This window comes from Spinacia oleracea, chromosome 3 (assembly GCF_020520425.1).
Source record: "Spinacia oleracea cultivar Varoflay chromosome 3, BTI_SOV_V1, whole genome shotgun sequence".
NCBI lineage: Eukaryota > Viridiplantae > Streptophyta > Magnoliopsida > Caryophyllales > Amaranthaceae > Spinacia > Spinacia oleracea.
In genome coordinates, this window is record NC_079489.1 from 85,908,239 (window position 1) to 85,926,115 (window position 17,877).

Genomic DNA, 17,877 nt, shown 5'->3' on the forward strand with positions numbered 1-17,877 from the left:
AATCAAAGGATGATTTCCCTTTTCCAAAAATCAAAGGATGGTTTATCTTTTTCCAAAAATCAAAAGATGGTTTCCCTTTTCCAAAAATCAAAGGATGGTTTATCTTTTTTCAAAAATCAAAAGATGGTTTCCCTTTTTCAAAAATCAAAGGATGGTTTCTCTTTTCCAAAAATCAAAGGATAGTTTCCCTTTTCCAAAAATCAAAAGGATTGGTTTTCCGTTTTTTCCAAAAAAAAAAGCGATGTGCTGGATTTTCCTTCGTTTTACGTCCTATAAAAACAAGGGCGTTTTCTCGTTTAGCTAACCCTGAAAATGAGAATCTTTAAAACATTTTACCTCGTGATTGGGCTTGGCCAGGCCTAGTTACACTTTATAGCTTTGATTTCGAAAACATCTTAGATACTTCCAATGACAAAGTGAGGGAGTTTCTATACTATCAGTTAAAAAATTCCAATGACACGTGAGGAATGTGTTAACACTTCAAGTGATGACCCTTAAGCCAAATGTTATCACTCGGGGGCTCGCGAGACCCTCGCAAAACAGGTCACATACACCATGGCTTGTATGACGCACTCCGTCTAGTACTTTGACCATCGTCTCATCTCGAGACTCAGTCAAAGTGGGGGATAACTATAGACACCTACTTTTGTCCCCATTCCCGAAAGAGAAGGTTCGATGATGAGAACATGAATCTCCACTTGGCAACGCATCTCCTATAAAATAATGAATCTCAATCACCCTTTCATTTCAGCCAAAACTACTATTTATAGAAACTTGCTAAGAATAGTAACTACCGTAAAAGGTAGTTGTTAAAAGTGGCAAAGTCATAAAAGATAGAAACCTGTCAGAATTAGGTGTTGCACTCCAACGTAAATCCTAAAAGAGATAGAATTTGCATTCCTGGTATAATTCGAAAATAAGAGTTATGTATTGATTAAAGTCCTAACGAACCTAGAGTTCGTAACGGGCCCAGACGCAGTCCGTCATAAAGTTAATACGCACTAAAAGACTCGGATAAGTCTCGAAAGCTCCGTGTTCTAAGAGTCCAAATCTGACAAAGAACTCGGCCCAGATCCCATTTTCAACGCCTGGTTCTGGAGCCGAAATCTTCGGCGCCCAGCCCTTGGCGCTGAAAATGCCTGGGGCCGTTTTATCTCCGGATTCTTTTTGGATTCGTATCCTAAAATCTATCTTTCCACGCACTCTTTTCATATAAATACAACTTAAAATCGACGTGAAAATGACACAATTCCATAATCTGAGTATTGACTCTAGCCTTAAGCCTAAGCCTCACGCTGCGAAATTGATCCGGCGTTCTGTTGCAATCGACCCAAAAGTCGAACAGAACGCATCCTGCCCCTTGTAGCTGATGAATTAAGCCTAAATACTGGAACACTGCTTAGGAACCCGAGATTCGTTAAATAAAAGGAGAAATAGCAAAGCCAAGTGGTTAGTTTTCTGAGAACCGTAACGCACCTCTCAAGGGTGCGTTGTAATGTGTCCCTCGTTTGATTTAATCGCTTTCATCACTCTTTTATAAAATTGTCAACCTATTAACTTGATTGATCTATCACGCCTAATAAGATAATACCCTGGACAATTGAATTATCATGCTAGGTACCTTAAATCAATCTAAATAAGATAATCACGATCGATTTAGTGTTATGTGTTGCATATTGCTAAAATCAATCCAGAATAGTTTAATAGTTTAACGCATGTCCCTTCAATTATTTATGCTGAGCTAGTAAGGATAACCTGCCTCTCGAGTTATCGATGAGCACTCCTCTCGGTAGTAACAGTCCCCTGAACTCTCAATCTCTGCCCTGCGGGTGTACGTTGAGCGATCCCCACACCAGGGATCACAAGGGAACCTATGGCCGTCGTGGTCGAACATAATTGCACTCCCTTTATGTCACGATAACCGGGTTTTGTCAGTTTTTCTCATTGTAGTGAAAAACTGAATGGCGACTCCTATATTACTAGTCGATTGGGTGTAAACTCACAGGAAATCCAACTACACTTGATCTGACGACGTCACGCCCACGAGGGACGAGGTCACGCATTAGCCTCGTGCTTTTTCGACCCCCTCACAACATTGTGAGCCTAACTTGTGTAAGTGAATAGTGGTGCCTATTTTATGCAGGTTTGTTTAGTCTAGGATTAGGCGAAAGCTCTTCCGTAGATTAGGCGCTTCGCGTTCCCCATCCGAGAGGTGGCAGGTTCGTCATTCGATTCTATTTTCCTATACACCAAGTCGTTGCATGATCATGATTGCTTAATTGTTTAGTTCGTTTCCCCCGATTTCCCTAGGCTATCCCCGACTCCCTAGCATTTCCCTTTATTGATTCAATTCGTATAATTGTTATCTTTAGCTTTCTAGAATACAATTCAAACAAACTCTTGTTCAAACTATCTTAATACCTAAACTCTGTGACCACCGTTTCTATGGGACGATCCCTATACTTGCCGCTATAGCAATATAGCCGGTTAGATAGTGGTTTATAAATTTTGTTTGGTCGGGTTGTTTTCTTTTCAATGACGGAAAATAGCCTTATCAAAATGGCGCCGTTGCCGGGGAACGGTCGTTGTTATTGAGTTTTGTCGAGACTAGTTTACCATTAGAAAATAAAAAAACATTGCATTCTTGTTTTGCTTTCTTATTTCCTTTGCAATACTCACGTGTTCTTTGAGTTTGTATGCTTGATAGGGGTCGTGCACGTCAAAGGTCTCTCCACCCTCTTGACCTTGAATTAGAGAGGACACTAAGGAGATTGAGGCGCGTTCAAACTCGCTCATCAAGCCACAACTGGTTTGAATCCTTAAGTGTAGGCGTGGAACAAGAAGAAAGTGAGCAAGCTTTTGAAACCATGGCTCTCCCGGTTAAGAATTTAGGTATACCAGGAGCATTTGAAGCAACATGTGGTATCCAAGCTCCCACAATTAATGCCAATAACTTTGAGATTAAGCCCGCCCTGATCAACTTGGTTCAAAGCCATCTCTTTTTGTGGGAAGAGCAACGAGTCACTACATGAGCACCTAAAGCAATTCGAACATTATTGTGATACAATCAAACACAATGGTGTGACTTCGGATTATGTTCGGTTGACTCTATTTCTTTTCTCTCTCCTTGGGCGAGCTAGTGATTGGCTTGACAAGGAGGTAAAGCCAAACTCACTTCGCACTTGGAACGAGGTGACTAGTGCGTTTTTTAGAAAGTTTTACTCACATAGGAAGACGGCGGAATATCGCCATAAAATCCAATCTTTTGAGAAAAAGCGAGACGAGTCACTTTTCGAAGCTTGGGATCGTTTTAAAGAGTACCAAAGGGAGTGCCCTCACCATGGGATCCCTAAGTGGTTGCTACTCCAAACCTTCTACTTGGGATTGAGCCCAAACTCAAAGACATGTATTGATGCGGGCGCGGGAGGTCCCATCATGAACAAGACCGAAGATCAAATTGAAGAGATAATTGAGGACGTGGTCCAAAATTTTCAAGCTTGGCACGTTGGTGCAAGGGACTATGATGGCAAGGGTAGGAATGATGATGGTAAAGGGTCGATATATGCTATGGAGCAAGCTAGGATCATTGAGAAGCTTAGCTAGAGATTGGAAAAGCTAGAGAGCACGCCAAGTCAACCACCATCACCATCAACAATTCCACCGCCTTCGTCTACTCTTCTCACTAAGGGGAAGAGCAAGGTGAGTTCCTATGACCCTATGCCTCCGGGCACTTCTTTTTGTGATAATTGTCAAGATTTTGGTCATTTCCCTAATGCTTGTCCTTTGGTGCATAATGTGTCTTATGTGGATTATGGCCCTTCTTGTGAAGGTGATTTTGATATGGAATATGCCCATTCCTTGAATGAGAGGTCTAGAAATGATAACCCCAATAATCAAAACTTTGCTAGGCAAGCACCTAGAGGGCCCCCTATGTATGGATCCTACCAAGGCTATGGCCAAGGAGGTGGGTATGATAGTCAAGGCCGAGGTGGCTATAGAGCGCAAGGCTATCAAGGCTAAGCACCCTATGGTCAATCTCATGGTCTTGGAAATCAAGCCCAATACAATCAAGGTAGTTATAATCCCAACCATCAAGGTGGAGGGGGTTACACCTACTCTTATGGGCAATTTAGGGGTGCCTCTAGTGGGGGTTATCCGTTGAACCCAGGAGGTCCATATGGTGTGTCTCAATAATCCACCTCCCGGATTCAATGGACTGAGGACCTATGGAAACCAATTCCAACAAAACCTTAGTGGTTATGGCAATGCACCTCCACCACTCCCGCCTCTCAAGTATAATCTTGAGGCTCTCATGGAGTCGTTTGTGGGGGCGCAAGCCAATAAGAATGTTGAGTTCGAGGATGGATTCAAGCAATCCAACACTCACTTGAAAATGATTGAAACCCAATTAGCTCAACTTGCTAATACCATAAAGGAACATCATGCGCATAGTAGTCTCCCACCCCAAAGTCAAGTCCCAAGGCAAATGAATGCCATAGTGACAAGGAGTGGGAGGATTTTAGATGATGTTCCTAGAGCTAATAAGGTTTCTAAGTCCAATGGGAAGGATCAAGAGGGAGTCGTTGAGTCTAGAGACAATGATCTGGTAGAAGAGGAGCCTCCTATCGATGATGTGGGTGACACTCCTATACCAAAATAGGCAACTCTTCTACCTCTCCCCACTCCTAAACTTCCCTATCCCCAAAGATTCATAAGGCACAAGTTAGATGTGCAATTCTCAAAATTCCTTGATGTTCTTCGAAAATTGCATATCACTATCCCCTTTACGGATGCGTTGAAACAAATGCCAACCTACTCAAGATTTCTTAAGGAAATCTTGAGTAGGAAGCGAGATTGCGACGTAAAGGAGACGGTGAACCTCACCGAAAATTGTAGTGCTATTATTCTTAACCAAATTCCACCCAAGCTCAAAGACCCGGGTAGTTTTTTTATCCCTTGTGCTATTAAGAAGCTTGAAATAAGCAATGCCTTGTGTGACTTGGGTGCTAGTGTTAGTCTAATGCCTTATTCGGTGTTTACCAAGCTTGAGATTGGTGATCTTGTCCCAACCAACATTACATTGCAACTTGCCGACCGTTCGGTCAAATACCCTACTGCCAAGATTGAGGATGTACCCTTGAGAGTTGGTGGATTTGTGATCCCCGTCAATTTTGTGGTCCTAGACATAGATGAGGACGTGCATGTCCCTATTATTCTTGTTCGCCCATTTTTGGCCACGGCGGGGGCCATTATTGATGTCAAGCAAGGGAAAATTACTTTGAAGGTTGGGAAGGATAGTTTGTTTTTTGACTTGAATAAGGCCATGAGTTATCCTAGTTCTACTAATGAGAAATGTTTCTTGGTCGACTCTCTTGATCCCTTAGTATATGACATGCATGAGCACTTTCTCACTACTAACGATACACTTGAGTTTTGCTCTTTTGAATAGAGAAGGCTTAGTTGACATAGGGGTTGAAGAGGCCAACTACAAGGAACTATTGGATTCTACCTCACCTTGCGCTCAATCGGAGCAATGCTTGATTGTGCTTGATCAAAATGAAGCTTCGAATAATCATGAATGGCGAATAGGTAAGGAAGATCCTAAGGTAGAGCTAAAATCTCTACCTTCGAGCTTAAGGTACGTCTTTCTCGGTCCAAATTCTTCTTACCCCGTTATTATCAACTCTTCTTTGGACGACGAGCAAGTGCTCAAGCTCACTAATGTTTTGAAACGTCATCAAAGAGCTTTGGGCTACACCATTGGTGATTTAAAAGGTGTTATCCCAACACTTTGCATGCGTCATATCGAGCTTGAGAACAATGCCGTCCCACATCGTGAAAGGCAATGAAAACTTAATCCACCTATGGGAGAGGTGGTTAAGAAGAAAATCATGAAACTTTTGGCGGCCGAGATTATCTATCCTATTTCAAATAGGTGATGGGTATCCCCGATCCATGTTGTCCCCAAGAAGGGTGGGATGACGGTAGTTAAGAATGCACATGGAGAGCTCATTTCCACCCGGACGGTAACCGGGTGGCGCATGTGTATCGACTACCGCCAACTCAATCTTTCTACTAAAAAAGACCACTTCCCTTTACCATTTATTGATCAAATGCTTGAACGGCTAACCAAACACAAGTATTTTAGCTTTCTTGATGGGTATTCCGGGTTTTTCCAAATTCCCATAAACCAGGAAGACCCAGAGAAAACTACATTTACTTGCCCTTATAGGACATTTATTTTTCCTATAGGAGGATGCCTTTCGGGCTTTGCAATGCCCCCGGGACGTTCCAAAGGTGCATGATGAGTATTTTTGGTGACATGCTCGAGGAAGAAATGGAAGTTTTCATGGACGGCTTCTCGGTGGGGGGTGCTTGTTATGATGAGTGCCTCATCAATCTCGAAAAGTGTCTTGAGAGGTGTGAAAAGGTTAACTTGGTTCTCAATTGGGAAAAATGCCACTTAATGGTGGAGGAAGGAATGTTCTCGGGCACAAGGTCTCTCACCGTGGTATTGAGGTAGATAGAGCGAAAATCGAGGTCATAGAGAAGCTACCTCCCCCGGTCAATGTTAAGGGGATTTGGTCCTTTCTTGGGCATGCCGGATTCTATAGGCGGTTCATTAAAGATTTTTCATTGATTGCTCGGCCTCTCACCAACCTCCTCCAAAAGGAATGTCACTTTCACTTTGATGCCGCGTGTCTCAAGGCCTTAAACACAATCAAGAGTGCCCTTATTTCTACTCCTATAGTTCAAGCTCCGGATTGGTCTCTTCCTTTCGAGTTGATGTGTGACGCAAGTGATTTCTCGGTTGGGAGATTCCTTGGTCAAGGAAAGGACAAAAAGCTTCATGTGATCTACTATATTTCTAAGACTCTTAATCAAGCACAAGCCAACTACACCACGACCGAGAAGGAATTTCTCGCCATTGTGCATGCCTTTGAAAAGTTTAGGACTTATTTGGTGGGGTCAAAGACTATTGTGTACACGGATCATGCGGTAATTCGATATCTTATGGAAAAGAAAGAGGCCAAACCTAGACTCATTCGTTGGGTGCTCCTCCTCCAAGAATTCGACATCGAAAATCGTGATAAAAAAGGAGCCAAAAATGTGGTGGCCGACCACCTATCTAGGCTAGAACTTGTGGGTGAGGCTACGGATGAGGTGCCAATCAAAGATGCTTTGCGAGATGATACCTTGTACATGATTGGGAGTTCATCTCTTCCTTGGTTTGTTGACATAGTGAACTATTTGGCTTGTGGGGCGGTCCCCGAAGATTTCACAACTCAAGAGCCCCGCAAGTTGAAGTATGATGCTAGGCGCTATATTTGGGATAAGCCCACCTTGTTGAGGCGGTGCCCGGATGGCCTTTTAAGGAGGTGTGTTCCGGATGAGGAGTTCACTAGTGTTCTTCGTATGTGCCACTCTTCCCCTTGTGGTGGGCATATGGGAGGTGATAGAACCGCTTCCAAGATCCTTCAAAGTATGTTGTGGTGGCCCACCCTTTTTCGGGATGCTTGGGCATTTTTCAAGTCTTATGATAGTTGTCAAAGAACGGGAAATATTTCCAAGAGACATGAGATGCCACAAAATCCTATCTTTGAGTCGGAGGTGTTCGATGTGTGGGGTATCGACTTCATGGGTCCTTTCCCCTCTTCTTATGGCAATCTCTATATTCTTGTGGCGGTTGATTATGTTTCAAAGTGGGCGGAAGCCATTGCCTCTCCCACCAATGATCACAAAGTGGTTATCAATCTCTTCAAGAAGATCATCTTTCCGCGTTTTGGGGTTCCTAGGGCCTTGATTAGTGATGGAGGATCCCACTTTGCCCATGGGAAGTTCAAGACCCTCTTGCGGAAGTATGGTGTTCATCACAAAGTGGGCGTAGGTTACCATCCTCAAACTAGCGGCCAAGTGGAAGTTACCAATCGGGAAATCAAGTCTATTCTTGAAAAGTCGGTTGCCAAGAACCGCAAGGATTGGTCCATCAAGCTTGATGACGCCTTATGGGCGTATAGAACGGCTTTCAAAATGCCGATAGGGATGACTCCTTACAAGCTTGTTTATGGCAAGAATTGCCACTAGCCGGTAGAGCTTGAGCACAAAGCCATGTGGGCCATCAAAACTCTGAATTTTGAACTAACTAGTGCGGGTGAGCGGCGCTTGCTTGACCTCCATGAGCTAGAGGAGCTCCGCATGAATGCTTATGACTCGGCGAGCATCTACAAAGCCCGGTCTAAACAATATCATGACGCTAGGATTGAAAAGAGAGAGTTCAAGGAGGGGGAGAAAGTCCTCATTTATTACTCCCGGTTGAAGTTGTTCCCGGGAAAACTTAAGTCCCGGTGGAGCGGCCCATTCGATGTTGTTCGGGTCTCCCCGCATGGTGCAATCGAGATTCGGAATGATGATTCTGGTTCCTTCAAAGTGAATGGTCATCGCCTAAAAAACTATTACATGGGTGATCCTATTGGCCCCTTTGCTTCCTTGAACCTCAAAGACCCCCCATGAATTTGGGGGGATTCGTCAAGCTAATGACGTTAAACGAACGCTACCGGGAGGCACCCCGCGGCCTTTATACATATTCTTGGTTTGGTTTCATTGCGGTGGGTTCATGCTTTCCACCAATGCCTTGTTCGTCGATTTTTCGGTGAGTTTGTTCGGTTTTTACCGGTTCTTTGAGGGACTTGCTCCCACGGAATATCCGGTAATATCCTTCTATCTCACATGCATTCTTTGGGACGGGCATATTGCATATGGGGCATTTGGTTGGATGGGTAGTTGTGCCCCTCCTATTTTGGTTTTAGGCCTTGAGGACATGGCCTAATTCAAGCTTGGGGGGAGTTTTGTTGTGTAGTTGCCTATTTGTGATGCTCATGTCTTGGAAATCATACCTTATGTGCACTTGTATATATTAGTTTCTTTGTTTTTAATTTGTTTTTAGTTTGATTTTAGTTTCTTTTAGTTTCTTTTTGTTTTCTTTTGTTTCTTTTTGTTTTCCTTTTGTGTGATTTATTCTTTTCTTCCTTTTTCTTTGTTTTCCTTTCCTTTTGTCAAGGCAAGTTTTTCTAGGTTTTCTTAGGCATTATTCTTGACTTGGGCAAATAAAATTGGAACTTGTAGGCTAGAATGCTTTTATTCCTAATTGGTAGATGTTTGCACGGTTTTCAATGTCTTGGGTCAAATCTCGGATTTAGGTGTCAAGAAAGTCGGTTAGAACTTTGGGTAGCATGAGTCTTGAACCCTTGGTTTGTGGTAAGACGGTGTCGATCTCTCTAGTGACTTGAAACCGGAGAGAGTGGTATTTGCTCCCATTGGTGAGGATCATGTTCATTCAGCCCAAACACATTGTTTACATATATTGAGTGGCATGGATCCTTGGCATTGACTTTCTTATCTCCAGAGTTTGACTATTTCCAACCTGAGACCGCGACCGAACTACTTTAGGGGACGATAGAGGCATTTCTTTCGGTGACTATTTTTCTTTTTAGTTTAGGACTTTATTTTCTATTTTTCATTGATATTTTTTTTTGCATTTGCCCCTTTGCTAGCCATTTGAGCCTTGCCCCTTCATTTCTTGTAAGCTCATTACAAGCCTAATAGCCTTTGTTTTATTTTCACCCTTAGAAGTGATAGTGAAGCTTTGAGTTATGATGCTTGATGGTTTTGAATGATTATGCAAAGTTGAGGAATGATTGAAATTGGTATGAATGGCAAAGTTTGGGAATTATGTTGTATATAGTGAATAAATTATGCATATGCAAAAAGAGAAAGGAAAGTTGTGAAAAAGCCAAAAATAGAGAAAAACAAGGCATTAAGAAAAGTTTCATTTAAAACACAAAAAAAGAGAAAATCAAATCAAGAAAAGTGCAAAAAGAGTTTTAGTTTAGAATTGTTGTTGAATAAGCTTGGGGGTACCCCAAATAAGTGGTATGAGTTTGTTTTGGTTCGATGTGCTTGAGTTGAGTTCTTTCATTGCGCTTCACTTTAGGTATGAGCACCAATTACCAAATTTGTTCCACACCTTACCCATAGCCTACGTTACACCCTAAAAAGTCCTCTTGACCCTTTTGAGTTGAGTCTATGTCGGTGGAGTGAGGATTTGGTCAAGTTTATGGAATGGGATTGTCATGCTAAGATGTCGGGTAACCTTCTCTTCTCCCTTGCAATTCTTGATTTTCGGCGCCTTCGCGGCGTCTTGAGAAACTATTCTTAAGGGTGGATTGGATCTAGAGATTTGACGTGGTATGCTTGGTTGAAGGGGAATTGATAAGTGCTTGCCCTTAGTTCTCTTTGCTTGGCATTTGAATCTTTCATTCGACTTAGGACATTGGTTAGCGTGCATTCATCTATTTAGTTAGTAATATTAGCATTCTTTTGTGCTCGTTCCATAATAAAGGCCCATTTCTTGAGTTTTGTAGTTTCATTTTTCGTTTTTCTTTCTTTTCCTTTCTTTTCTCTTTCTTTTCTTTTCTTTTCTTTTCTTTGTTTGTTTTTTTCATTTTAGGTCTTGCCTTGATTCAAATTTTTTGGAAGAGTTATGGGTGATTCTCTTTGGAATCCCTTGCGAGATCCCACTCGCCCTCATGAGCGATTGTGGGGTTTAAAGAGCTTGTTGCATGCGCTTAAATGCAACCGTGATTCCTACGAAAGTGAGTTAGGATGTATATTCTTGTAGTTCTTGTTTTTGTAGTTTTTAGAAGTTGAATAATTGCTCATTCTTCCATATTTGGTGCTTGGTTTGCTAGAGACTAGCAAACGCCTAGCTTGGGGGAGTTTGATGAGCGACATAGCTTAGGATTTCATGTTAGTTTATTATGCTTTTTCATAGTTTGTATAGCTTTTCGTATGATATTTATAAGTTTCTTTCCATCTTGTGCTTTATAGGTGATTATGGTGAAGGTGATGGAAAACAAATAGAATTGAGCCAAAACAGGGCTTGTGCGACCGAACATAAGTTCGTGCGCCCGAACAAAGGAGAGCTGATGAACACTAAGGAAGATGGAGCTTTGTGCGACCGAACAACGCTTTTTGTTCGATCGCACAAAAGCCCCTTTGTGCGATGGGGTTCTGTTAAACGGTCGCACAAATTAGATTTTGGAGACAGAATGCCTCGAATTTGGTAAACGACCGCACAAGTTTCTGTTCGACCGCACAAGAATTTGTGCGCCCACACATGTCCAGTTGTTCGACCAAATTAAGAATTCAAGGAAGACATGGCCAAGAAAAGCTCATTCGACCGAACATGATTTTCTGTTCGGTCGCACATGAAGAAGGAATTGGTCTTCGCTTCGTTTGCTCGCACAGGACTTAATGGTTGCTCGAATTGGTTTTCTGTGTTCGATCGCACAAAGGGTATGTGCGACCGAACAGTTGCGCGGGCTGCAGAATTTCGAATTTAAGCTTCTATTTGGGGAAACTTATAATTAGATTTTTCATTTTAATTTTAGGATATTCAGTTTTAGATTAACATTTTTAGAATTCCAAAATAGATTTTCAGCATTTCTAGAGAGAGAAACTCTTCTACTTTGAAGCTTCAAGTTGTAATTTCTTCAACTCTTCTTTTAATTTCTTGCAATTCAATTCAATTCCTTAGTTCCTTATTCTTTCTATTTTGCTTGTATTCTTTAATTTCTCTTAATTCTTGAATTCCTCTTGCTTTGGTTTTAGTTGAATTGTTTCTTAATTCTTTAATTGATTTTGCAATTGAATTCTCTACTCTTTGATTCCTTCTTTCTACTCCTTCAATTTCATGATTGCTTGATTAGAATCCATGAATTTCCTAGCTTCTAACATGCGTAGTGAGTAGTCTTAGGTTAGGGAAAGGGGAGAATCTAGGGGTTTAATTAGGGGAAATTGATGATTGAATTGATGATTGATTGTTGTAATTAAATATGATTTGGTGATAGGATATCCATGCCTAATTGAGTGGTAGTTGCAAATGCTATTTTATTGGGATTTGATTGGATTGCATAGGCTAGGTTTGGCAAGACATTGTGAGCCTAACTTGTGTAAGTGAATAGTGGTGCCTATTATATGCAAGTTTGTTTAGTCTAGGATTAGGCGAAAGCTCTTCCGTAGATTAGGCGCTTTGCGTTCCCCATCCGAGAGGTGGCGGGTTCGTCATTCGATTCTATTTGCCTATACACCAAGTCGTTGCATGATCATGATTGCTTAATTGTTTAGTTCGTTTCCCCCGATTTCCCTAGGCTATCCCCGACTCCCTAGCATTTCCCTTTATTGATTCAATTCGTATAATTGTTAGCTTTAGCTTTCTAGAATACAATTCAAACAAACTCTTGTTCAAACTAGCTTAATACCTAAACTCAATGACCAGCGTTTCTATGGGACGATCCCTATACTTGCCGCTATAGCAATATAGCCGGTTAGATAGTGGTTTATAAATTTTGTTTGGTCGGGTTGTTTTCTTTGCAACGATGGAAAATAGCCTTATCAAATGACTAATTAATGAATGCAATGACTAATTTGTGGCTTCGACGAGCCACGCTCAACCAATCCTAATCTAGCTCTCTCTACAATCAAGACTCGAGGAGGAAATTATGATGGAAAAATCAAGCCAAAGTAATGCAAGCAACGAATCACTCTCTCGCGCCAATCCGAAGCCAAACACTCCAATATTCTAGCAATTTAGGTTACCTAATCCTAAACTAACTAGAGATGGAATCAAACATCAATTAATCCATTTAATCACAAAATCAATCACAAAATTATCTCCAAAATCCCTAATTCTAATCCAAGGCTTCAACCAAAATCTCTAGACTATGAACTATTCAATGGGCATGATTATGGCTAAGATTAAACTAAAACTAATCCTAATCATGAAACTAATTGAATTAATGAAACTAATTGAATTCACAAAAATCAGAAAATTAAAATATCAAAATTGGGGGGAAAATCAATAAAATTCAAAATATGAAACTAATTCTAAGATTCAACAATGAAATCAAAGCTTGAACGAAATTAATGAAGCATGTAAAGAATGAAAGAACAAATTAAAGAGAAGAGTAAGAATTATACCTTGAATTGTTGAAATTGCACCAAAATTGTAGAACTAAGCTCAAATTAAAGAGAAGGAAATCTGAAATTTAGTGTTTGAATCAACTAAGAATTGAAAATCAAAGCTAAGAATCTTAGTTCTAACCTCTAATCTGAGCTCTAATCTACTTCTCTCTCTAAGCCTAAACTAATTTGGGAAGAACTAATTCTAATTATCAAAACTATGTTTCGAACAAATGCTGCGATTCCGGATTTAAACATCACTTCCGCGTAGCCGTGCGTACGCACAGTGGGTCTGTGCGTTCACACAAGAAAGCGGGGAGTTCCTGCAAGCTTTTAGCTGTTTTGTGTGGTCGAGCAACTCCATGTGGTCGCACAGCAAGGCCGTGCGAACGCACAGCAATCTGTGCGAACGCACAGCCCTGCAGACTGCAGTTTTGCGTGTTTGCTTGCTCTCACTTCTGCTTGGAGTTTAGCTGCTGTAATGGCGTGAAATACTTCAGTGTTGTGGTTGTGGTTGCTTGTTCTTGTGCAGCTGCTATCAAGGGATGCAAGGGTCAAGTTGGAGGGCTCACGAGGCTGCTACAAAGGCGTGTTTAGCTGTTGTTTATGCTCATGTACAGCAGGTATGGTTGTTGTTTGTGCTCGTGTACAGCAGCTACTGTGGCTGCACTTGCAAGGCTGATGTTGTTCGTGTGTGTTGCTGCAAGACTGATGTTGGTATGCACACACAAGGCTTTGTCGCTGCACATGCAAAGAATCGTATAGCAAGTTAGCAAATCGCAAAGCACGTTATTAAAAATCGAAAATCGTATTATTAATTCGTCTAACATTTTTACAAATCGTAAAACATATTAATATATCTTCGACAAGCATAATGAAACATTACTTAAAACTTTAATACTCAAAAAGAACCTTACGCAATGAGAATGCGCACAAAAGGCACGTTTAGAGCAAAAACGACTAAAATATACGCAAGACGAGAAAATGTTACGATAAATGTAAAAATGCGATAAACGAACTAAAAACGATAAAACTAAGAAAAAATAATAATAAAATGATAATAAAATGAACTAAAATCCTAAGCTAAGAGCAACATAAATGTCACTCATCAGAAATACCTAATGCAATGTTGTGAAAAATAAAATTGGAGAAATTTTAGGCGTACCCGAATGTATTTTGGGTATTACCATACTATATATTATTTGTTACCCTCCATGTTTTTAGGCGTTTCACTTTAACGTGCACATTTGCTAAAGTCACCTGACACCTTTTTTCTTTTTGTTAATCAAATTAATCCATTGATAAAAAGTCATACGACATCTACATAAAGATTTGAATTTAACAAATACATAACGTCGAATCAAATAAAATTTCCTTTCACCATAGCTACGATCATAGTATATCAAACATTTTGTATACCCTCTTTTATATCGCTGTGATTTATAGCCTTCTTCGGCGATAGGGTCTATAGATCTTTTGTAGCCGTGACAAATATAATTTTCGTCTGATTGTAGTCGAAAGATTGACCTCCTCTTCGATCCCGCATAAATCTTTACCAAAGAAACAACCTGAACTAAACTAAACACACAAAACATAACTCGAATCAAACCCATCATAGGGGTACTTACTACACTACAACTATATAGTTTTATTGAAATCTAACGCAAATATAGAAGAATTGAAGAGAACCGGTTGGAAACAACCAAATTTCCGAAGAAATTTGGCTATTTCCGCTCTACCAACCCTAATTTTTGAAAACCCTGAAAAGGAGGAGAGAGAGGGGGGGGGGGGAGATTTTACTCTTGTTTGTCTTAGTCACCTGACACCTTTTATTACCCCATACACTTATTTTGGAATACCTAATGTCCCAATATTATGAGAAATAAAGTTGGAGAAATTTTGGGCAACCTAAAATAGAATTTGGGCATTACCCAATGTTATAGGATATTCTGTTATTTCACTTTAGACTGCATGTTTTCCAAAGTCAATTAACACCGTTTGGTCTCCACTACACGTACTTTGGGAATATCCAATGCTATATAATGTTGTGAAAAATAAATTTGGAAAAAAAGTGGACATATCCAAATATCTTTTGGGGATTACCCAATGTTATAGGTTATGTGTTACTCCAAATTCTCCATGTTTTTAGGTGTTTCATTTTAACATGCACATATGTTAGAGTCAATTGACGCAATTTAATTCCCCTACACGTATTTTGGGAATACCTAACTAGTGTGTGGCCCGGGTGATGCTCCGATCGCTACATTAAATAGTTAAAATTTTAGATTTTTCTTGACCTTAATATTTGACCAAAATACATATATTCCATAAAGTGAAAACATCCATTAAGTTCGTCAACTACACAGACACACTATGTCATTTATCATGCGAAATAATTTTTCAATTAGGTCATCCTACAATTTGTATAATTTATTTTCTAGTGTAACTAAGTGTTTCAAATTAATAAATACCAAATTAGATATATATGCAGCTATGCATGGCGTTTATATAGTTAATGTTTATGAGACTTATGACATCGTATTTCTTCATGGTTGTTCTAATGCTTTGATTATTATTATTTTTCCAAAATAGTCCATAGAAAATAAAATGTCACATCAAATTTAGTTGTTTTAGATTTCATGTTAACATTTATTTATAAATTAATTTGAAGAGACAAATCACAATTGATGGTTGGTTAAGATGGTAATGAGAGCTATCATCCACACCTAAGGTCTGGTGTTCGAACCTCATTCTATTGACTTTTGGCTATCATCCAATACTCCCTCCGTCCCTAACTGCCCGTTTGGTAGCCGATAATAAAAGATGAATACATAATCAATACAGTGTTTGATTATTTTATTGATTGATTTGATAATTAATATTGGATGCCAAAATATATATATTTTTTATAGGAATATTACAAAAATAAATAGAATGTTTGATTATTCTATTGATTTGATAATTAATAGTTATTGAGTTTAACTTTTATTTTAGATTTATTCTTTAATTCTACAGTTTTTTTATTTTGGATTATATTTTATTTTAGATTCATTTTTTAATTATTATAGTGTTTGGTTTTGAACGGAAGACTCTTGTGCGTAGAGTTTTATTATTTTTTTAGATTTATTATTTAATTATTAGAGTTGCATTAGTAATTAAATTAATTAAACTATCTATGTGGCACCTAAATTATTTATCTATGTGGCACAATTAATTTTAAAATAAATTAGAAATTTTATTTCTCATTGGACAAAACCTAATGATTTCCTATGTGGCGCTATAATTATTTTTATGCTATAGTTTCAGATTCTATTAAATTGATAAGTTAAAATAAAACTCCTATTACAATGTTATATTTTATACTTCATCCGTTCCGGAAATATTGCACCATGGTTTACTTTTACTCATATAACTATTACTTTGACTCTTGATATCTCAAATCGTGTGCAAGTAAAAATTATTAAAAAAAAATTTACATAATATATATCGATACCGATCTAACATGACCTCACATGACTAAACTTTTCTTACGTACGAATCACAAAAAATGACCAAAGTCGTAGTGTGACTAGTTTAAATTGGATTACTGTTTGATTTTGGATAAAAAAATTTATTTTAGATTAGTGTTTGATTTTGGATTGAATTTTTTTTAGAATTTGTTTTGTAATTATTAGAGTACTTGATTTTGGATGGAGCTGTGTATATTATTAATTAATTAATTAATTAAAATATCTACATGACACCTAATTATTTATCTACGTCACACTCGGATTTTTTAATTCAAAAATAAAGTATATATATATATTAAAATATTTTTGTGTTTAATTTGTTTTTATTTTTCTAATTTTAGTAAAAGGTAAAATAGACAACCACTATTTATGTACGCCACCTCAGGTGTTCCCTTATATAATAGATATATAAAAGTCAAATCACTATTTATAGTACTCCTCAAATGTATCTTGGGCAGCATACTCAACTATATAAATATTAAATTGACGATTTTTATTAGTTCCCAAATACACTTTGGACATATTAAAAGAGTTTAATGAAAAAGAAAGACCAAGAACTTTAATTAAGAATTTAAGATGCATTATTCAACCGAAAATTGCATACTCAACCAGGGGCGGACCCAGGAATTAATTAATGGGGGTCCTAAATTTTTTTACAGCTTCATTGCACAAAAAATTTAAAAGTTACCAATACATTTGAAAAATCACGTTCATAAGATACAATCAAACTAATGAAAATATATTTTTTAAAAAGTTACAATTGTTCATGACGATTTTGCATTCCTTGAAATCGCTTCATAATATCATCACTAACATGGATAAAAATGTCGTGTTCTATAAAAGTCGAGTATTCTAGCAAATAAGATCAATACATACATCTTACACATCAAATTCGGGGAAAATAGTCATAAACAAGAAATCTTACACATAAACAAATTACAAAAATTCAACCACTCAAGTACTCAATACACAAACACTAAATTAAATTAAATTTCATATTTATATTAACTAATTAAGATAATCGAGACAATCTAAACACTAATCAAATATTCAATAACCCAATTCTATGATCAATCACCCAAATTTTTATTTACAAAAAACAACATTGAACAATTGATTTCATCATTAATTTTAATTTACTGAAAATGCATAGAGTAGGAGGAGATTGGCTCTGAGATTTAGGAAATGGGAGGTGAAAAGTCGTTTGTTTTGTAGTATTGGGAGAGATAAATTTGGGGTTTTGATAATTATATTCAATGTTTTTAATTTTCATTCAATAAAATTAATTGAAATTGTTGCCTTGTTGGGAATGAAAGTCAGCTCCTTCATGTGACATTTGAGAAGTGGG

General features: G+C 38.6%; 1 protein-coding gene and 1 non-coding gene across 2 annotated transcripts; one reads left to right on the forward strand and one right to left on the reverse strand.

Moving 5' to 3' along the window:
• Positions 1-3,244: 3,244 nt before the first annotated feature.
• LOC130471125 (small nucleolar RNA R71) lies at positions 3,245-3,347 on the reverse strand. Its single transcript, XR_008931794.1, has one exon. It is a non-coding gene; the product is annotated as a small nucleolar RNA R71 (small nucleolar RNA).
• A 1,457-nt stretch (positions 3,348-4,804) lies between these two features.
• Positions 4,805-5,849, forward strand: LOC110795595 (uncharacterized). The gene is made up of 2 exons (XM_022000614.1): positions 4,805-5,354; positions 5,455-5,849. The coding sequence occupies exons 1-2, from the start codon at positions 4,805-4,807 to the stop codon at positions 5,847-5,849; spliced, it is 945 nt and encodes a 314-aa protein (XP_021856306.1).
• Positions 5,850-17,877: the final 12,028 nt, after the last annotated feature.

What these genes read in the sequence shown, in the direction of transcription:
- LOC110795595 (XM_022000614.1), top strand. Translation starts at nt 4,805, where the DNA reads ATGCCAACCTACTCAAGATTTCTTAAGGAAATCTTGAGTAGGAAGCGA. An exon ending in TAGTTCTACTAATGAGAAAT is followed by an intron (nt 5,355 to 5,454) that starts GTTTCTTGGTCG and finishes TGAATAGAGAAG; the next exon opens with GCTTAGTTGACATAGGGGTT.